Source organism: Falco punctatus (assembly GCF_963210335.1).
Source record: "Falco punctatus genome assembly, chromosome: 9".
NCBI lineage: Eukaryota > Metazoa > Chordata > Aves > Falconiformes > Falconidae > Falco > Falco punctatus.
This window is the reverse complement of record NC_137589.1, coordinates 53,806,529-53,827,182: the sequence shown is the minus strand read 5'-3', so window position 1 is coordinate 53,827,182 and position 20,654 is coordinate 53,806,529. Positions and strand designations below refer to the sequence as shown.

Genomic DNA, 20,654 nt, shown 5'->3' with positions numbered 1-20,654 from the left:
GCGGCCGGTAGCCGCCCCGCAGGGGTTTGCGTGGGGCTGCAGCTGGTGGCACCGGCCACCCATAGGGCCGGCGGGAGATGGGGGGATGCGCCCCGCCGGGTGGGTGAGGGCGCCGCTGAAGGCCCTCGTGCACGCGCCTGGGCCAGAGGCGGGGCGAGCTGCGGTCACTGAAACTGACGAACAACACCCGCAGGGGCGGGGTGCACCTGCCCATCCTCCGACACGCACGCGGTGCGGTGCGGTGCAGACACCCGCAGGCGGGGGTCCTGCTCCCCCCGGCCACGCTGGGCTGCGCCGCGGGGCTCCCCCGGCCGCCCACCCTCCCGCAGAGCGAGGCGAGCCCGGCCTGGCTTCCCGGTACGCGCGGGCGACCGAAACGCTGGCCCGCCCGCCCACTGGCTCACGTGACGGCGGCCCCGCCCCGCCGTGGGCGGCCCCGCCGCGCTCCGGCCAATCAGCGCTGAGGAGTGTGCGCGGCGCAAGATGGCGGACGGCGGCGTGGGGCGGCCGCGGGGTCTGCAGGTGAGCTGGGGCCGGGGCCGGGGACCGGGTCTGGGGGCCGGCCCCGGCCGTAACCGCCGCTGTGTCCCGCAGGCTGTGGAGAGGAAGGTGGACTGGCGGCGCTGGAAGCAGGAGAGTAAGGCCGGCGGGAAGGGCCGCCCCGAGCGCTGCGGGCCCCGGCGCCCCCGCGGCGCGCTGCTTGAGGCGAGGTGCTGTTGTCCCTCGCAGGGAAGGCGGAGAGGAAGAAGTGGCGGGAGGTGAAGCTGCTGAAGAAGCTGGAGAAGCAGCGGGAGCGGGAGCGGGAGCTGGCGGAGAAGCAGGCGGGGGAGCAGGAGCCCAGCGCAGACAGAGGTGACGCGCGATGGGCGGCCCCGGCGGGGGCGATCGCGGCCCTGGGGCGTCCCGGTGCGGCCGGGTCGGTTTCAGGTTGCGAGGGGGGGGCGCCCGGCGGGGGGCGCGGCTGTTGGGCCGCGGGTCCCTCTGACGGCGGCGCTCCCCAGGGCGGCACCACACGCTGAGCGTAGCCCTGCCGGGCTCCATCCTGAACAACGCCCAGTCGCTGGAGCTGCGCACCTACCTTGCTGGGCAGATCGCCCGGGCCTGTGCCATTTTCTGCGTGGATGAGATCGTCGTGTTTGATGAGCACGGAGAAGATGTAAAGTAAGGAGGAGCCATCAAGCTCAGAAAGCATTGCCTCTCTGCTTTCGGTTTCTTCAGGCTTTTATTAAGCTGAGACCAGGAAAGAACCACGTGGAGCTCAAGCAAATGTTTGAGCCTCTCTCAAATGCCAGGACTACAGGGAGCCCTGTGCTGCTGGGCAGAGGGGTCACCTCAACTGCCCACGGGACTAGGATCCTTTATCCCAGCATAGGGATGACAAAGCAGCAGGAGGTCAAGTTCTGTGCTCTTAAATCTTGCTGTGGAGGGGGCAGGGCAGGGCTATATCCTTACAGAACATGAATTCCTGTCCTTCAGCTTTTTACTTGGACCTGCATCGGCATTAACTGGCCAAGCCATGCGGTCCTGTAGCATCCAACTGCCAGGTTGTGTCAATACATAGAAATCAAAAAGCTGGAAAAGGTACTCGGCTGGCAGAGAGCATTCCAAACATGCTTTGTTAACAGTCTCCACCTCTGGAACAGCCCTTTTACAAGGGGGGGAGGGGAGGGGTGTGCTGGTGTTTTCAAACTAAGGAGCACCTGCTTGGTCTTCTGGAGGCCTGACCAGCCTCATGCCAACTTCGCAAGCTGTTTGCTTTCTCTTTCAGGAGTGTGGAGGGGGACTTTGAAGGAATTGGGAGGAGAGGCAAGGCTTGCGTGCAGCTGGCTCGGATCCTGCAGTACTTGGAGTGTCCTCAGTAAGTCTACCACAGTCAGACTACATCACGTCTGCATCAGAACTGACTACTGTGGGCATGTCATGCTAGAGGGCACGGAGGCAGGAGGCAAATTCTGTTTGTGCCGCATAATTATGCGGGAACACAAATATCATGGTTTCACCTGTCTGGTTCAGGAGTTTAACTAAAAGAAGAGCAGTGAATGCAGGATACAACCTGCATGATACGTTAGGGGCAGATCAGGGGCATGAGGCAGCTAAGCGTGCTTTTCTCCGTACTCCGCTCCTTTGAGTCAGAACAGGCCTAGAACTGAGGCTTGGATTCTGTTTTCACATTTCAACCTTCTCTGATAACAGGTACTTGAGGAAATCCTTTTTTCCAAAACATGAGGATCTGCAGTTTGCAGGTAACGATTCAGTTGTCTCTGTTGCCAACAGCACGTTGGCTGCCCCTGCCTGAGCTCTGCCTTGTTTTGCACAGATGCATAGTGTAACTTGCCCCTGCTTCAGTCAGAGTGGTGGTGAGGTGCTGTGCTGGCTACACTGGGCCAGAGAGGGAGGGGGCAGCAGAGCAGCTGTACTTAAACCTGCGTTCCCACCTATTACGTCCTCTCCTTACCGGTTGCGTTCCTCTGTGCTGTTCTAGGGCTGCTCAACCCCCTGGACAGCCCCCATCACATGCGTGTGGATGAGGATTCAGAGTACCGAGAAGGGGTGGTGTTGGACCGGCCAACTAAGCCAGACAGAGGCTCTTTTGTTAACTGTGGGATGCGGAAGGTACGTCTGTTACCCACAGATCCCAAAACAACTTCCTCGGTCTCTGGCAGATTTGAAGCAGGCAAGATGGGTACTGCTGGCATGAGGTGGTGGGCTGGCATGAGGTTTAAATGCTGTTGCTATCTTGTCCCTCCTGGCTCGTCAATGTTTGTAGCTTCCCAAGTCCTGGTGGGCCTGCCCGTTCCAGCACATCATTGCTTTGCTACTGGAGTTGAACCTTTGAGCAGCAAAATAAGTCTCAGGCTGCCGACGAGCCACCCTGAGCCTGCTTTGAGCCACACAGGCCCTGGTCACAGAGCTCCTCATTCCAGCTCCAGGCCAGAACAGACACCCACTTCCTCAGTACTAGAACGTCTTCCATCCTCCCCGTCCATCCCCACCTTCCCCAGTACTAGAATGTCTGATGCTGATGGTGACTGTCACTGCAGGAGGTGCAGATCGACAGACAGCTGAAGCCTGGACTGCGAGTCACTGTGCGCCTGGCAGAACCCCAGAAGCCAGGTAACCCACTGCCCTGCTCACATCTGTAACCCTCAGTCCTGCAGGGGCTGGTCCTTTCACGTGACAGCCTTCAGATTACTGATGTTTGAAGATACCCTGTGGCTTTGCACTGTCTTTCACTCCACACACCATTTTAGTATCACCCTTACCATACCTCCCTAGTTAACTGGAAAGAGCTCTTACTGGTCAAAGAGCTGATAAACAGCCCTGTCCTACTTGCACGCTTACTGGAATGTGCTCAAAAGGGAGGTTCTGGGTTGTACACCAAGTTGGTGCCTTGCCCCAGGAGAAACTGCCATGCGTGGCTGGTCACATCCAGCTCACTAGGAGGTCACAGGGCTGTTAATCCCTTTGCTTCCCTTTCAGAAGCCAGAGTGCGGAAAGGCACCGTGGTGTCCACACACCACCCTCGGACAGTCTCAGGCTTGTACTGGGGTTACAGCGTCCGCCTTGCCTCCTGCTTGAGTGAGTATTCACAGGGATTCTCCGCTGTCTGCCCTGGCTCTGCCTGGGCTTCCGCCCCACCTTCAGGCCTACTGGCTGCACACCTGCAGCACACGTTATGTCTCTTTCTTAGAAATCTCTCATTTTAAAGGCAGCTTACACACGCAGCTAGCAGCTTTGCAGCAATCAAATGCAAGGGCTAAAGCTAGGGGTATTAATCACCCCAAGTGCCACCAGTACTCTGCCCTGTACCTCCACTCGTCATTGCTCCAAACGTCCACGTTGTAGCAAAAGACAGGAGTTCGTGCTCTCCATCTCCAGCCAGTACATCTCCATTTCCATGATAACTACCTCCCACTCATTCACGTCAAAGCCAGCAGTCACATTTGAGCTCAAAAGCCCTGCAAAATCCTTTTCCTGTCTTTTGGTTGATTGGACTTCCTAGGAAAACTGTAAGCTGTTAGTCAAGGAATGATTCCCGGCACCTGTTTGAGCTTTGAGGAGAAGGTGCTGCGGTGAAGTGTGCTGGAGACTCCTGCAGCAGGGAAAGTGCATAGGAAAGACGAGTATTTCTTTCGTTTCCTGATGCACTAGTGGCACCAAAAAGCAATTCCTTTGGCTGCCACCTCACCTGTGGGGCGTCAGCCTGTCCAGGAACCACGCTGCGTGGGCGAGAGCACCACATAAATAACCACACATCGTGTTTGTTTTGCAGGTGCTGTCTTTTCAGAGTGCCCGTTCAAGGAAGGCTATGACCTCTCTATTGGGACCTCAGAGCGGGGCAGCTCTGTAGATCAGGCCACTCTCCCGTCCTTCAGGTTTGTGTCCCGCTGGCTTGGCCCTGTGTGGAGCCACCAGAGGCCTAGTGCAGCCACAGAGCTGCACTGCTGTCCTCCCAGGCAGGAATGCTCCTAGACAGAAGCGCCTGCAGGCCCCCTCCTGTGCTCTGCTGCTTCCTTTTATGCCAAGGCACGTTCCTCTGCATCAGAAGCTGGGGGAGTACCCCAGGACAAGGCCGATTCCTTTCCTGTCTCTCTGGAGTCGGGAGCAGGGACTGTCGCGTTGGCAAAGTGCCTTTGTTAGAGAGGCCGCTGGAATGGATATTGTCAGCAAGGGACACAGCTCGCTGCTTCAGCGGCACAGAGGAGCTTGAACACAGACCCAGATACTCAAAAGAAACAAGCCTGCTTCTTGCAGATCAACTTAAAGAGAACTGTTCCTGCGAGGCCAGTTCTTCACACGCTTGAAGGCTCAAGGCACACAAGCAGTGCTCCTCTGTGCAGCTCGTGGCGGGCATAGGAGCCAGGTCCCCTCAGCCTGTCCCTGTGCTCTCCCCTAGGCACGCCCTCGTCGTGTTTGGAGGTCTTGAGGGCTTGGAAGCTGGGGTTGACGTGGACCCAAACCTGGAGGTCACAGACCCAAGCGTCTTATTTGACTTCTACCTGAACACTTGTCCCAACCAAGGCAGCAGAACCATCCGGACAGAGGTAGGGCGGGTGGCTAACGGGGTGCGATGCCCGCGTGCGCAGAGCACTGCTGCGGTTCCACCTCTGGCAGCAACAGTTGTGGCCCCCATGTTGTTCCCCATGGCGATGCCTTGGCAGAGAGCAGCTGGCCTGCCTGGCAGTTCTGACTGCCCTCTGGGTCTGTTCCAGGAAGCATTGCTGATCTCTCTGTCTGCGCTGAGACCCCACATCGATGAGGCCGTGAGGACACCCAGCACCAGCTGAGGGAAGGAAAACAACTGACCTTGCTGAGGTCTGCCATGGGGAAGCGGCTGCTCAAACGTGAGGTGCTGGGCAAATCACTTCCAAGATCCTGGTGGGGCCAAGACGCAGCGTGACTGAAGCTGGCAGCGCTGCTCGACCCAGCGCCGGGCTGCCCTTGGGAGCAGCAGGTCTGCGCCCTCCAGCCTGCACGGCCTGGCCAAGGGCTGGTTGCTGCCCCTCAGCAGCTGAGACAAGGGCTGGCACCAGCCCTGGGTCACAGCAGTTCAGGTGTCTGGGGTGGGGAATAAAGCAGTACGGAACCTCAGCTGCCTTGAAGTCCATGTTTGGGTGGGTGCTCAGCGTGCGAAGATCCTGCACGCTCGGTGCCTCTGGAGCCGTGTGGCCCTCAGATTTGAAGGACGTCAAAGCTTAATCCTTGTGCCAAGAAGCTGTTCCTGTCTTGGCCTGACTTCTCCCAGCCCCCTTCAACTCCAAGTCTTCATCCTCACCAACAGTAGGAAAGGCTGGAGCCTCGGTTGGGCCTCAGCACTAAAGCACATCAGCATAGCTTGTTACAGTTCAGCTCTATCTGTGATGCTTAAGCTCTGCCTACACGGAGCTCAAACGGGAAAGCAGCGGGAAGAGTTGGCTCTGTCCTCCCCTCTTCCTGCCGGGATATTCAGAGCTTTGGTAAGAGCAGATAAGAAACACCCAATACTGGTGATGATCAAAAGCTTTACTGCTAAAACCATCTGCTGAAAGAAAACAATCACAGAAGCCTTTGGCCACAGAAAGGCGGAACCTCTCCTGTCCTCCCCCCCTGCACCCATCCTTCCCCGCTAAGTAGCAGAAATTAAATTAACTTCCCTTTGTTTTAATGAGCCACACACAACCCAAAGGGAACAATTACAGGAGCATGGTCTGTGTGGCAGAGCAAGAGCAGATTCTGTAGCAGGCTGCTAAAGTGAAGTGCCCGGGAGCCTTCTGCAGGACCTGCCCTTGAGACCTGCTGCATGGCGTGTTCCACTGGTATGCAGGATGAGGGCACGGGTAAGGAGAAGCATTGGTTTGATTCTTATTTCCCACCTTTAAAACTGCACAAAGAACTATTACCCTGCAGGCAACTGCTCTCGGTCCTTCCTAGGGGATACCTGGATTTGCTTAGTTGGGGTTCAACGCTGGTTTCCAGCTGTGATGGCTTTCAAGTTACTTGTTCTCTTCAGGATGTTGGGGACAAAGAGAAGCCCCGAGGCTCGCTCAATACTCTCAATAGGAACCAGGAACCGTTCCAGGGGGATCTTCTCATCCACGGGGCTGTTTGGCATCACGTAGGAGCGCAACTCTATCTCCCCGCTCTCCTTTTCCAAGATGAGCACCTTGAAGAAGTGGGTGGGGACGGCTACGTGGTTCTTCCTGATCACCTGGTACTTGACATACATCTTCCCGTCCGCCTCCATCCTGCACCAACAGCAACGCCTGTGTTACCCCCTCGTCTGGTGCCACGTCCACCCCCTCAGCCCTCTGCCCCCAAAGCAAGCTCCCACCCCACAGGACGGCAGGGAGCAGCCCCACTTCTGCAGCAGGGGTGCAAACCCACTGCTGAGCCGGGGGGTATGTGACACAGGAAGGCTGAGCTGTGCTGGCTCTGCGCCCCCATGTCCCTTCTCCCCTGCTCTCCCCCTAACAGCCTTCCCAAGCCGTTTGCTGCTGCTGAAGAGACCCCACACGAGACGGCGGCGCTTTAGCACTGCGTGAGGGTCTCTGCAAGCAGAGTCACAGTCTTAAGCGGAGAAACAGCCCACGAAACAAACCCTCGAAACTCCGTGCTGAGAGGCCTGCGGTGCAACCCGGTAACTACCGCTGCGGGCGGCGGTTTCGCTGCAGCTCCAGCTCAAGGGGGGCAGGGGCAGGGTGACCCTGCCCCGAGGGGGCTCCTTCCTGCACATCGCCCCGGCCAGGGGTGCAGGGGGTGCCCCTCCGCCCCTCCTCCCCCCGCGCTCGGCCCCCGCGCTTACCTGGGCAGGTAAAGCGGCCCCGTGCAGACGTAGACGTCCTTGTTGCTCCTGGCCAAGCTCCTGCTGTACCGCTCCAGGCTGTTCCAGGCGTGCGCGTTCAGGTGGGGGTCCTGGCCCGCCCGCGGGGCAGCAGTCGGTTACTGGGGGCTCTCCCCGCGCCCCCCGCGGGCCCGGCTCCTCACCCGCCACCCCCCCGGCGGGCCCGGCGCGGCCCTACCTGCGGGGCCACGTTGCTGAGGTAGAAGGTGTCCTGCATGGCCTCCTGGCTCCAGCGGTGGTTGGCGGCGGCCGCCAGGTGCCCGCGGTCGAAGCCGCTGCCGCGGTAGTCGGCGTTGGTGGCGCGGTGGTACTCGTGCACCGAGTCGTCCTCGCGGAAGGCGCAGGCGGCGCGCTCCGAGGGCCCGCGCAGCCGCTCGCGCTCGAGCCGCTCGATCACCCAGAGCGCGCCGCGGCTGCGCGGGTCGTAGCACAGCAGGTAGGAGCCGCGCGCGCGCAGCTGCGCCAGCCCGGGCAGCCCGTACTTGGCCAGCTCGGACCCCGCCGCCCCCGGCGGGCCGGCCGCCGCCACGGCGGGCACCACGGGCAGGCGGCCCAGCAGCGCCGCCACCGCGTCGCCCTCGGGCCGCCGCCGGGCGCCCAGGGCCGCCCCCAGCCCCGCGCCCAGGGCCAGCGCGGCGCCGGGCAGCAGCCACCGGGCCCGCAGCATGGCCGTGCGCTGCGCTGCGCCGCGGGGCGGGGCGGGGCGGGCGCCGCTTAAAGGGGCCGCGGCGGCGTCGCCCTCTTAAGGGCGAGGGGCGCCGGGGCGGGCAGGCCGCGACCCCCGGGCCCGGCGGCGACAGAAGCGGCACCGGCGGGGCGGGGCTTGGCTGCGCAGGCGGGAGCACAGCGCCGAACGGGGAGCCCCGGCGGCGGCGAGTACAAAACCGCAGCGGCGGCGCCGCCGGGGGACCCCCGGGGCGGCCCGCGCCCCCCCCGCGTAACCCGCAGCCGCCCGTTGGGGCCGGGGCAGCGCCGCCAAAACGGAGCTTCAGCGAAAGCGCGGACGAGCCCGAGGGCGATGGAGTGACCTCGGCCACCCGCGCCGGCGCCTCCCCCCACCCGGGGCACACCCAGCCCCGGCCCTCCGGCACTTGCCCCTTCCCCCCTGCCCAGGCACCCCGGCCTCCCCCAAAGCGCCGCTGCCCCCCATCCCGCCCGCTGCCTCAGCGTGAATCAGCCCACGTTAGGTCACCAAATCCAAACGCGCAATCAGTGCTCTGAGTGACCGCCCTCGACAACTCCATGGCCAGCATCCTCTTGCTCCTACCCCCCTGGCAAAGCCACCAAGTTTCCCACAGCCCGAGCTGCAGGGTGCTGCAGGCAGAGCGGCCCCTCTTCTTCCCAGGGAAGGCTCGGCTCCCCTGCATCCAGCACAGCGTCCCCTTTTCCTCCCAGTTGAAGATGGGTCCCCCTTCCCCTCCTAGCAGCAGCCATGCCTGTGAGCAACACGCTGTAACAGCCACTTAAGCATCCTCTGTTTGGGCCCCTAAGATAGAAGGGGTGTCCAAGGGACCACAGGCCAATGCCCCCCAACCCAAAGAACCGCTGCTTCAGCCAACCTCACTGCTCCTGCAGCAGACCGAGACTAAAAGAAATCAGAGGGGAAAACATCTCAAGGGTGGAGCAGGTGTTATTTGGCCACACGAGCAAGGAAGTGCTATTGAAATACTGTCTGACCCCAACAATAAAGAACGGGATGGCCCAAGCCATTGAAAAGTCCAACAAGTCCTTTCAACAGCCAGACAGAAGTCCTACCACACAGGAGGGGATAAGCAGGAATATAAAACTGCTTTTCACATAGGAACCAGCCTGTCTGGGTGTATCAAAGTCATTAAAAGTTCTCTCTGAAAAGCTCAATCAATTTAGCAGCTGTAGTCTGGATAAGGCTAGAGAATTTATCCCAGAGAACCTTTCCAGCAGCCAAAGCCCTCACTGCATCCTGTTAGACCACAGCAGACTCCTTTTAAAAGCATTTACCATCTCCCCCTAAAGAGAAGATGGCGTAACATAAGCCCTTCAGCACCTAGGAAAAGAGAAGACAGCGTGACACCCGTACCCAGCCAGCCACCTGCACTTGCCACTTAACTAGCCACCTTCCCAGTGTCTTCCTCCAGTGTTTGTAATGCTACAGACCAGCAGAGCTACAGACCTCAGAGCTGGGCAACTCCTCTGCAGGAGGTCAACCGCAGGGCCCAAACGCCACTCTAAAAAACAAGCAGAAGTTCATCTCCAAGTAAAATCTTTAATCCCGATTTGCCTGCTGCCTTCTCAGGTTATTTTTAAGGAGACTTCTAGCTGTTCGGAGCAGGAATCCTCACGGACGCTCCCATTTACCAGAGAGAAAATACAGCTTAAGGGAACCCTGCGCCTGTCAGAAGGACCTGGAACAGACAGCCTAGGTATTCAGGGATGTGAGAGCAGAGCTCGTAAGTGGAATGTGAGCAGGCTACAGCAGTTTAGAGCAGTTCTGAGGCATAAGTGTTTGGAGGAGGTCCAATTCTGCCGAAGAGTTTGACCCTCCGGTTCTACGTTCGTGTCTCCCAGCTAGCCGTTTGGCCATACAGGGTCTGACCACCGGCCTCTCTAGCGCAGGGTACCCAAGAACCGAGACCATGAGACCACCAGGAATAGCTCAGCGATACAAGGCAGGAAGAACACAGCCCCGGTGCTTAGAGCAGACAGAATGCTTCATCACAGAGCTGTCCTGGTCAATCAGCTCTGTATTTCTTGGGAGGAAAACTCTACCCTCTAGAAGGGACTGCAGCAGAGAGGGACACCGTTAGCCACAGCTGTTGATTACAGATTGTTTTAAGTCTTCACTTGCTATTGCTCCGCCACAGCAGCAACACCTGGCTGCATCAGTGTTACTCAAGCATCTTCTGAAGAGGCAAAGATTGCTTGGGATTGCCAATAAGAACGTGGGTACATGCATCAACCTGCCCTCCAGTCTCCCCACCCACCTTTGTGAGAATTACAATAGCGTGTAAAGAACTGGCCTTCAGTGAAGGAAGTAACGCTAGTAAAAAAGCTGAAAGCTGACAACATCCCTCCTGCTAGGGTGATTCTGGGCCATCAGGAGCTTAAGCAAATCTTACAAAGACAACTGACCTTTAACAAATCAATACCCATAAATACCAGAAACTGCAGTGTCAAACAGCTATGCAGAGGTGAGCCAACACAGCACAGAAAGAAAGGGAAAAGCACGCTGGATTAGTGTTCGCTCGAGAGCTTCTGCACCACCAAAGCACCTGGGTGCCGGCAGCTTCTCCCTCTGAGGGTTACAGTTTCTGATCAGCTCAATGCTGCCGGCAGGTTAGCAGTTCTCTCTGTAGTTTGTCTTAGTCAACGTTCACCTGAGCCTGCTCTGCTGTATTTGAAATGCAGCGGTTTCCCTCTCAGGAGGAACCAGCGTCCAACATGGGACTGTGACTCCAGCAGGAGCGGTACACAGAAGAGTGGATCAGCCCCAGCAGCCAGCTAATGACAAATGCTTGTATGCCCACTGCATTACATCAGAAGAGCACTCTTACTTGTAGGTCAGACCTGTCTCTTCCTGGCAAGAAGCACTATGAGACAATATCAAGGTTACTCTGACCACGGCTTATGCAGGGTGATATTATACAAGCCACCGAGGCAGAAAACCCCAGTGCAGTGTCTGTATAAGCCCCTAAATACGGCTGTCTTCACTGCATGCGACTAGGCGCCGGATTCTTGTATTTCAGATTCTTGATTGTAGCTGGATATGCTCCAGTTCAGAGCCAGAAATGCAGCATGAGGCCTCCCTGCAGCAACAGGTTCCTGATCTAAGGCTGTGCGTAATAAGGCTTGACTTCAAACTACACTCATTAAGACCACCACGGTCTTGCTTTCAAGGAGACCTTGTTGGTAAGGCGATTCCAGATTCAGGCAGTTTCAGTGCACAAAGCCACCAGCTGTAATTGTGTCCTCCCATCTCAGCTTCTCAAGGTCTCTCTCCCAGGCAAAGGTGTCCAAACTGCCAGATGACAATCACGAGAAACTGATGCAATCTTCTTTGCACACCCCAGGGATGGCGAAGTGCAGACACGAGGGAGAAGAATCCAGAAGCTACTTGAATGGCAGGATGCATGACTTCATTGGAATACAATTTATTCACAGGAGGAAGATCCTTCTATATTCACCCACCAAAAGCCACTGGACTTACGCCTGTCCCTTCCCTGTCAGAAGTTACTCCGTGTGTTACTTCCATGCTATAGGAGTCCATCCCTTCAGGAATAAGCAGACAGATGATTTCTTTCTCCCCTTACTTAAAAGTCATTAAAAAAAGATACAAAGAACTGCTTTTGGCAGCACAGAGGCATTTGAGATTTGAAAAAAATCTGGAGTGCAGGACCCAAGTAGATGGGGAAGTAATCAGTCCTTGACCTAATAAATAGAGTAGAAGGAAATCTTCAAGGTGGCCAGCAGCCCAAACACAAAACCTGAAGTCCTGCAGAGACCACTAGGGGCTTTAATGCACCGCATTGTGTGGGGGCATCTCCTGGGATCCACTGCCATACAGTTTCTCTGACACCTTTTATTAGGCTCACGGACTATTTGGAATCTTGAAGTTCCTTTGCCTTCTTCAAAATCAGATGAACATCAGAGATAGGATAATCCTATGTCAAAGAAACAAAGCGATGTAAGTGACTACCTAGCATTTCTTGTACACGTTGTTTCACTTAAGCAGGGCAAACCTTGACAACAGCATTCTTGGCCTATTATAATATACTGCCATGTTCAGTTACTCCCTTAACAGCTAACAGCTTCCTGTTTTGCAACTGATCAAGCCTCAAATATCCTTCAAGAAGGTTGTTTGGTTGTTTGTTTTAATTTGTCCTCCAAGGGTGCAGTAAGCTGGCCTGCTACAAGGGCTATCGTCATGCCAGAAAGCCTTATCTTGCCAGTATCTTGCACAGCCCAAAGCAGGAACTGGCAGAATCAAAGATATCCTACTGTGCCGTGCAGGTGCCTTCAACCTTGGGTTCTCACAGATCTCAGAACTAATCAAAAGCCTCTGGCCAACAACTTTAACAATGTTACACAGGGTTTCACATCTTTGCTAGAAATTACATTTTTTGCAAACCAAAGGAACATTAGAAACTTCTAGTCTATCATAATTTCCCTGTAGGCTGGAATGGGTGCACAAGCGAAAGATTCACGCTCCCTGTAATGAGCATGCTGTAAGGTCCCTTATGATTTTTCTGCATGCAAACATCAGAAATCTGGTACTTCTCTTCAGCCAGGCATACCCTCTCCCATACCATCATCCCCTCTCCCGGTACTATTTTCTCTTCAAATTGCTCCCTATGCCCATGATATTTAATCCTTACCTGTAGCAGCCTCATGTTCAGAGTGAAGTCTCCTTCCAGCAACTGATCCCGTATTAATCTGAAAGACAGAAGTTATTCCAGCTGCTTCTGACTTTTTACTTTTAAAAGGAACTTTAAAAACAGACTACACTGTGCCCTTATAGAGGTTTTAAAAAACACTTTTGATACCACTGTGAACAGTGACTATAACCTATTCACCAGATGCCTTAAGACATGCCTACAGAAGACTCCTGGAAAGGAAGGAAAGAAAAGAGCAGGAGGACTACCTATGTACTTACGTCAACATGGCACAACAGACGAGCAGAAGAAAATCAAAGCGCTTATCATCAGCGAAGAGGGAGTCCCAGATACGGATGACATCTGGCAGCAGGAACTCTTGGGACAAGAGCAGCGTCAGCCAGCGGAAGGCAAAGAACTGGGGTTTGATGTTCTGTTCTTGCTGTCAGACATGCACCAGGCAAAGAATGAATACGTGCTCTCGGCCAGCTCCCTACAAGCAAGAGATGCACCCCATGTTTCCATCCCCATCTCCACCCTGATATAGCTCTAAGCTGCCAACTCATGCTGCAACATCAGCAAGCCCGCTGCCTCCTTTGAAGGCTCTCATGTTTAAGCTAGACTGAGATTTTTAATGCAGCCATGCTCCATGTCTACAGACAAGCCAGAAAATGCTCCTCTGTCCACAACATGGGGTAGGGGAAGCTTTTCTTCCTAAAGGCACTATTTGTGTAAGTTCCGTTAAACCTGCCAAGTAACCTTAACGTTCCCATGTGAATTTTTTCTGCAAAGCTGCAGCCCTCCCCCTCTACCAGAGACACTGTTTTGTCAGGATTTCCTCTCCTTTCCAGAAGCCCTGAATTTATCAAAATGTTTACTGTTCACAAAAAGAAACAAAGATGGAAGAGTTCACACTGATGGTCGGTAAAGTGTACTGTAAGCACTCCTAGCCTGAAGCTTTCTTGTTTTCTGCTGTTAAATCCAAGGAACCATGAGTTTAATCAAGGTCAAACAAGTTCAGGATGCTGTTGATATTCTTAAGGACCAGCTGCTGCATGGCCAAGACCATTTCCTGCCAGACAAACAGTTAGCAGCCTATTTTCTCCCCACTGAATCAGCCACTAGCCAACACTGTGGGTCCTGTCACCGGGCTGACAAACCATCTTTTGGATTATAAAAGAAATAAATCCTGATTTTTCTAAATGCAAAAAATCTCAAGTGTGATTTGGTGGAGGTTGGAGTAACAAGAACAGCTTTCCCTTCCAAATCCTCCTTGGACTTCCACTCCAAATTGACTGTAAGACCTGAAAATGTTTTCAGCAAAAGCTGCCTTCTACATGTTCTACAAAACTCACACCAACCCATGGCACTCAGAGACCCCTGGATGAACAAGAATTGTAGAATTAGGTGGGTGGGACGGTCCATCTTGCTAGATTTCACTTTACTTCTGGGATTATCTCCATGCAGTTTAAGTCAGTGCTGTCAGGGCAGTCAGTGGCTATAGCAGTGTGTGCATGGAAGCAGGGGAGGCTGGTTTTTGTTTTGTTCTTAAAAGGACAGACACAATTCCTGTAATTTCACATTCCAAGGAAATATACAGCAAAACTCATGTTTTGCCTGATAACTAGAAGAAACTAAAGACTCTAGCGCTAGCTACGCCTCAACCCAGGTGACCAGGGAATGCGGCCAACTCACTTTGGACTCACAGCTGGCAGCTTTGCAACAAGAGTTGTTTGCTTTCACAGTCAGGCAGGGGAGAAAAGCCTTGCTGTGTCAGCTCGCTCTAGGCTTACTCCAAGGAGAGGTTGTTTCAGCCCACAGATAAGAGAGCCTCTATGCCCTGTAGGCAAAGCCCTTCACGCACTCTCTCAACCTTCCTATTCAAGCACAGTAACAGTTTAACAAAATCGGTTGACATTTAAACGCACTATTAAGCTCTGCTCCTCGCGTTCCAGCTGAGACTCGGAGAAACACCTAAGCTCCTCACCAGTTTCAAATACAGCTCCACATCTTTTTCTTTCAGGGTGGAGTAGACCTTCTCCATTTTGTAGGTAATACCACACTGAGAATCATCCAGGCTCTTAATGAAGTTGTCCCGAATTTCAGCCATTAGATTGGTAAAGCAGAAAAATGTGTCTGCTTCAGCGTGTTCTGGGGGAGGGAAGAAAAAAAAAATAATCACGGGGGAGTAGAGGAAGCATCACTGATTGAGGCACACAGAACTGTTCCAGCTCCATAGTCTGGTTGCTGTACTGGAATCAAGTAGCAGATCCTACAAAATTTTGGCTTGCTTAGTCTGGCCTTTTTTTTTTTTTTTTTTTTTTTTTTAATAGAAATTTCTACAGAGCTACTGCAGATACCAACCCTGTGGGCAACACAAGGTCTTCGTGACATTGGGTCACAAACCAGCCAGTTATCTATGCCCAAGAACATCATCTGCTCTCCCTGCCATCAGCACACATCCTAGGAGCTCCTGTGAAGCAGAAGCAACAGGCAAAGTCCTCCTACTCCGTTCTTTTCTTACCAGGTATATATAGTGTAAGCAAACAAGAGCTTCTACAGGGATTTTAATTTTCACAAAGTGCAACCCAGATCCATGCAAGACAAACAAACCCCTTCAGAAATCCTCACTTCCCATGTCCTTACCACTCACCGCCCATTCAGTTTCTATCAATTTGCTATGGTTCCCAAAACTCCTTATCTCTTGCTGTATTTGCTTTTTAGCCCTGACTGGTCAAAACAGAGTTGTTTAAAGAGTCTTGTTCCCAAAACAGTTCTTTACAGAAAGCATGCAGTACGACAGCCATTACCAAGTGGCCCAAAGTCTCTCACCTTTCCATTCGCTGTTTGGATCTGTAGCAAAGGTGTAGTAAAGAGGCCCCACAATTTCATTCATCCCCTGAACATATGCTATCCCAGGGTTCAGCTTGGCATAGATGAACAGGATTCGCTCCACCACTTCCCAGTGAGCTTCACAGCCATTAGGCAGAACTTCGTACTCGCTCAGAGAACTGGGTGTTGTTTTAAGAGGGGAGCTCACCTGAAAAGCAAGGCAAGACTACGGCTGATTCAGGACAACCAACTGGCACAGATAGTTTTGTACACGACAGGCCCCCAAAAGATTAGACCAGCTTATACCAAGCAGGCAGGTATTCACATAAACCAAGACAAGTAACTCAAAGCACAGACGCAGTGAAGTCGTAGCGCTGGCTCTCCCTGAAGAGCAAAGCAGTCTGTGCAGCAACAGACAGTTCCCCTGAACCACTGCACCGCCCGACCCCATGCAGCAAAAAACCACAGCAGTTCTCCTCATACCACTAACAAAGAAGTGGAAGTACAGATGTGTTGTGGTAGCAAGCCACCTTCCCCAACACCATCTGGCACTTGCACTGTAATGCTCATGAAAAAAAGACAACCGCACATTTCAGTAGATAGCCAGCTCTTTTCCTAACAGCAGGTTTATGAGATCCAGTTCTGGCAGGCTATATAAATTCAACTTCAATAAATTAAACCTTCAGTGTTTTGTTTCCATACAGAAAGGCACACGTCAAGCATAACACACTCACCTTTTCCCAAAACTCCAGCTTCCGCCAGAAGTCAGGAAAAAGTAATCCTTAAAATTAAATATACCTGTAATTCCCAACTGTCAGGCACCCCAACTGGCTCTACAAAGCCGTCCAGCCACCAGAATACACAGTGCCTACTGGGGTATTTGCTTAATTCCAGCGCATAAGCGGAGAGAGAAACAGACAAAACCCCTTATCAGCTGTCTTGCCCCACGGACAGCCCCCACCTAGAGCTCACATTTGTGACCCCGCTGCGGTTTCGTGCCACCGTCTGTGACTTGAGCGTGGTCTGCTCCACCCGCTTGCGCAGCGTCTCAAACTCATTTTGGGGGTCCAGGATTAAAAGGCAGGGGTAGTCCGTTGGGCGCTGGAAAAATGCCATGTCAGGGTACAGCCTCCTAGGACGGATACAGAAGGAAATCAGGCATAAGAAGGAAGTACATGCCCCATGTTGAACGCGAGCTCAATTTAATACTAAACTTTGTTTGTTTTCGAAGTACAATGTGTTAACCAAACCACTCGGGTTCAGAAACCTGAGTTGTCCTGCTTCACACACCTGACATCTTTGTCTATCTGGAGAAGCACTTCGTTATCCTTGAAGTAAGTATTCCATCGACTGTCTGGATTTGGATTGAGGGGCTAAAGAAATAAACAACAGAAACAGAACAAGCATGTTTCATGCGTCAAAACCCTCGTCCCTCTGGCATCTCGTCAGCATACTCCTAGCACATCAGGTCTGATTTTTTCTCTCACTAGCTACATTTAGTGTTGTTTCTTCACACAGCATGCAGGAAGTGGATCAGAGCTTGTGAAACAACTGAGTGTGCCGGTTCACTTGGAGAGACAGAAGCCAACGTTTCCAGTTGCTTTTCACCTGTCTCTTAATGACTTTGTTCCCAAATCAGGTATCCTGTCCCCTGCCAACAAGATTCCTCATTGCAGCTCCGACCTGTACAACAGAGACGGTCTTTGTACTTCGGGTAAGAGTTACCCACCCATGCAGTACTTAGGCACTGTGGCTATTAGTTACAAGTATTGCCCTCTATCTCAGCTCTGAGAAGGCTGACTAAGCACCACCACTGTGTCCAGGAAAAAGGAAATACACTTTACTATGAACAACCTATCCCATATCTCACCAGTTTTCTAATATGGCAAACTTAACTCCCCTTCCACACACGCTTTCCTCTCTCCACACCACGAGCCACACAAAGTTAACAACTAACCGAGAGAAGGTGGGGGGGTGGGATCAATGTTACAAGAGATTCAAAGATCACTGCAACCTGCCAACACATGGAGTTTTACAAGCACATTGGTTTTACAGCACCAAAGCCTCCAGAGACCACAGCAGCACAGACAACTGCACGCTAGCAGAGAAATTAACATTCAGGACCAGTCATGGAAGCAGCTATATCATTTTACAGTCTCTTCTGATCAGTTACTTCATTCCCTCCCCCAACATATATACTCTTATAGTGCCATCAGAGAAGGAAAAAGCCAAGGCATGCAGGAAATATTCCATTTAAAAAACCAAAGCCAGCAGAAGAACTAGAAATAAGGGAGTCTCCTGTCTTCCATGACATGGTCCAACTTAACTCTCCTGCCTCTTTTATATCCTCTGTTCAGATTAGCCTGCTCTGAGTCCACCCCCAGACCTGACTTCCCAGGAGAGCATTTCTTTGCTAGAGGTACCTCTTGTGATCCTCTCCTCTTTCCTAGGAGACCCACAGCCTGGGCAGCTAGCCACAAGGTAGGGGAGAAGGGACAGGCATAGCTGCAAACAGCCCTCTTCAGAGCTATTGGTGCTTTGCCAATTACTCCCACTGAAGGCTACTAAGATGCAAGTGCCAGGCTGGTACCCAGGAACCGTCCTTCCTGCTAGCAGGGCAAAACAGCTGAGAACAGAGCCAAGAACAGGCCAGGAGTTCAGGCTCCAGAACAACAGTTTACAGCTCTGGGGAGTTTTCTGCAACACCAACAACACTTACGTGATCTTCTAAGGTCACATCTTCCCTTGAAACACCCAGGTTGGCTTTGGCGATCCCAGGCTGTATAATCATTTCCTTTAGGAACTGGGAATACAGATCCCTTAAGGAAGAAAATAAGAGTTTGCAAAGGAGCAGAAGATTAAGTCAATGAATGCAACCAGACTGAGTTCAAATAGATCTCTCTGTACCACCGTGCTCAGCCAGAAGGCATTTGATTTTCTCTTCAGCTGAAGAGGTCAGTCCACCAGGCAGTCTACAGAACAGCGCATTCCGCACAAGAACAATTCATGTTATGAAGGTACTCAATTATTTAAGGAACTATTCTCCTTCCCCACAGATATCATTGAAATAAAAGGGCAAGTACCAACACGCTCACCTCTGTTTCTTGAGCAAAGAGCTCCATAAGGCTTTCTCTAATGGGAGGTAGTTCAGGAGTATCTGTACAGAAGACAGATGCACACAAATTAGTATTTGGAGAACGAGCTGTTATACCTGTAAGATGAGCAAACCAAACACAGTGGCTAGAACTGGTCCTTTGAAAATACTGGGAGCTTTCTCCAGAAAGCCTAGTACTTTGCCAAGCTAGTGTCAGGAATATTTTGGGGACTGGCTTTCAATGCAGACCTATTGGTAGGATTGATCAATAGCCAGCTTGACCACAATGCGCTCCTAGCTTAATACCGAGGACTGTTCTCATGCAAAGAGCAGACACCCGCTTTCTGTCATCCTAGGTGACAGCTGCCCTGTGTCATTAAATGCTATTGTGACTGTGCCAGTGCTGATCTCCACAAATGACTGTCGATTCTGAGTGGCTTTTAAGCTCTAGATTTTATGTTTGTTTACAGTTTTAAGTGCCCAAAAATACTACATGTACTTATGCAAACCAAAGCGTCGCTCACAAGAAACAAAAGCACCCCAAGCAAAACCCACCTTCCAGCACAGGCAGCGCAGCCCACCATCAAAAGGAATTCCTGTGGAACATCAGGCAGAGAAATAGCTACGTCAGCCCAGTCTGCTCACCGCGGTTTGCCAGCGTCGCCACACAAACAGGCAAGGCAGCACTTTTCCTCCCCAGGGGGCAAGGAGTTTTCGAAGGGACGCCATAGGGTTTATATACGGTGCCAAACTTGCCGGTGCCTCCCACGGGGCAGGGTGCCTGCAGCAGGCGTTGGAAGCAGAAAGCTGGGGACCGCACAGGTGATGGACAGGGCACAGCAGAAGCAAGGAAACCCACAGGCGTGTCAGAGAGGGGGAAGGAAGGGCTTGCCTGGAAGTCTGTGGCTGAGCTCAAAGGCCAGCTGGGGACCGCTGCGGCCTGATGGGACCTCGGGCTTGAAAACCCAGCCGCCAGCCCCGGGTTTCCAGCACTCACTGCTTCACACCAGCTCGGGACTGGGCTCCTTCGTGGCAGCTGGGGCGGCCTCAGCCCCCCTGGGGCCTGGCGTCCCCGGGCCGAGCCCTGCGGCGCAGCGCCAGCCCCAGGCACCGCCGGCCGGAGCCCCCCCGGGCCGCGGCCGTGCCCCGCGCCCTCCCCCCCGGGCCGCTCACCGCTGAAGCAGAGGTCGCGGAGCTTGGCCAGAGCCACCGTGGGTTCGCCGAGCACCTCCTGGAAGTCCGCGATCCTAAAGGGAGCGGAGCCGCAGGCGTTACAGCGCTCGTTACGGGCCTCCCTGGCCCCCCGCCGGGCCCCCCGCCACATCCCCCGCACGGGAGGGCGGGAGGGCCCCAGCACCCACCTGCTCTGGTGCAACCGCGACATGGCGGCCCCCGCGCCCCCTCCCCGCGCGCCGCATAAACGCTCCGGCTGGAAACCCTGCCCGCGGGGGGCGGGCCCGGCCTTCGGTACCGCCCCCCCGGGGGGCGTGCGCCCCGTCCCCGCAGCCGGGGCGGTCTCCTCAGCCCGGGCCGGCCTTCACACCTCGGGGCGGTCCTTCGGCCGTGCCCCGCGCGGGCCGCCTCACGCCGGGCCGGCCCTTCCTTCTCACCCTGCGGTGGTCGCCTCACTCCAGGGCAGCCTTCGCCCCCCGGGGTGGCCTCAGAGCCCCCTCCCGGCGCGCGGAGCTGTTAGGGGCCGGCTCCCCTGCCAGACAGCGCTTCTGCTGCGGGCCGTGCCCTGCCGTGGCCGAGGCCCCTCCCCAGGCAGCCACCCGCATCGCCCGCCTCAGGAAAAGCCCCGCAGGCAGGAGCCGCCCCCCCCCTCCCCCCCCGTCCCGGGGCTCCACCGGCCGCCCGGCGCGGCCCGGCCTCGCTGGCGCTCGCAGCACTAAGGGAGACCCCGGGCCCCGCGGCCGGGGAAGGTGAGCGGGGGGTTGCGGAGCCAGGCCGCGCCAGTTGCCCCGGGCAGGCCCTGCCGGGGGCCGCTTCGAGCCCCAACCCGCGCCATGACACCGCGCAGCAGCGCAGCCGTGTCGCCGCCGTGAGCGCCGCTACCGTC

General features: G+C 54.5%; 3 protein-coding genes across 6 annotated transcripts; 1 reads left to right on the top strand and 2 right to left on the bottom strand.

Annotated features, from left to right (window-relative positions):
* Positions 1 to 409: 409 nt before the first annotated feature.
* On the top strand, positions 410 to 5,592 carry LOC308069763 (putative methyltransferase C9orf114 homolog). The gene is made up of 12 exons (XM_080402663.1): positions 410 to 522; positions 595 to 637; positions 730 to 852; positions 1,002 to 1,161; positions 1,769 to 1,858; positions 2,194 to 2,243; positions 2,483 to 2,613; positions 3,042 to 3,114; positions 3,481 to 3,579; positions 4,274 to 4,376; positions 4,898 to 5,045; positions 5,214 to 5,592. Exons 1-12 carry the CDS (start codon positions 484 to 486, stop codon positions 5,286 to 5,288), a joined length of 1,134 nt encoding a protein of 377 aa, XP_080258789.1. The 5' UTR covers positions 410 to 483; the 3' UTR covers positions 5,289 to 5,592.
* A 396-nt stretch (positions 5,593 to 5,988) lies between these two features.
* Positions 5,989 to 8,391, bottom strand: ENDOG (endonuclease G). Of its 2 annotated transcripts, none has more exons than XM_080402673.1 (3): positions 7,500 to 8,391; positions 7,283 to 7,360; positions 5,989 to 6,725 (listed from the first exon to the last, which is right to left on the bottom strand). In XM_080402673.1, the coding sequence occupies exons 1-3, from the start codon at positions 7,986 to 7,988 to the stop codon at positions 6,570 to 6,572; spliced, it is 723 nt and encodes a 240-aa protein (XP_080258799.1). In that variant the 5' UTR covers positions 7,989 to 8,391; the 3' UTR covers positions 5,989 to 6,569. The 2 variants fall into 2 exon arrangements, with proteins under 2 accessions (XP_080258799.1, XP_080258798.1); XM_080402672.1 differs by having other exon boundaries at positions 7,283 to 7,392; positions 7,500 to 8,210.
* A 1,158-nt stretch (positions 8,392 to 9,549) lies between these two features.
* On the bottom strand, positions 9,550 to 20,613 carry TBC1D13 (TBC1 domain family member 13). Of its 3 annotated transcripts, none has more exons than XM_080402649.1 (12): positions 20,595 to 20,613; positions 19,769 to 19,842; positions 19,151 to 19,191; positions 18,597 to 18,658; positions 18,221 to 18,320; positions 16,792 to 16,874; positions 16,474 to 16,633; positions 15,502 to 15,709; positions 14,657 to 14,820; positions 12,951 to 13,111; positions 12,673 to 12,730; positions 9,550 to 11,958 (listed from the first exon to the last, which is right to left on the bottom strand). In XM_080402649.1, the coding sequence occupies exons 5-12, from the start codon at positions 18,290 to 18,292 to the stop codon at positions 11,893 to 11,895; spliced, it is 972 nt and encodes a 323-aa protein (XP_080258775.1). In that variant the 5' UTR covers positions 18,293 to 18,320; positions 18,597 to 18,658; positions 19,151 to 19,191; positions 19,769 to 19,842; positions 20,595 to 20,613; the 3' UTR covers positions 9,550 to 11,892. The 3 variants fall into 3 exon arrangements, with proteins under 3 accessions (XP_080258775.1, XP_080258774.1, XP_080258773.1); XM_080402648.1 differs by lacking the exon at positions 20,595 to 20,613 and adding an exon at positions 19,957 to 20,354; XM_080402647.1 differs by lacking the exon at positions 20,595 to 20,613 and having other exon boundaries at positions 19,769 to 19,950.
* Between the last annotated feature and the right edge of the window lie 41 nt (positions 20,614 to 20,654).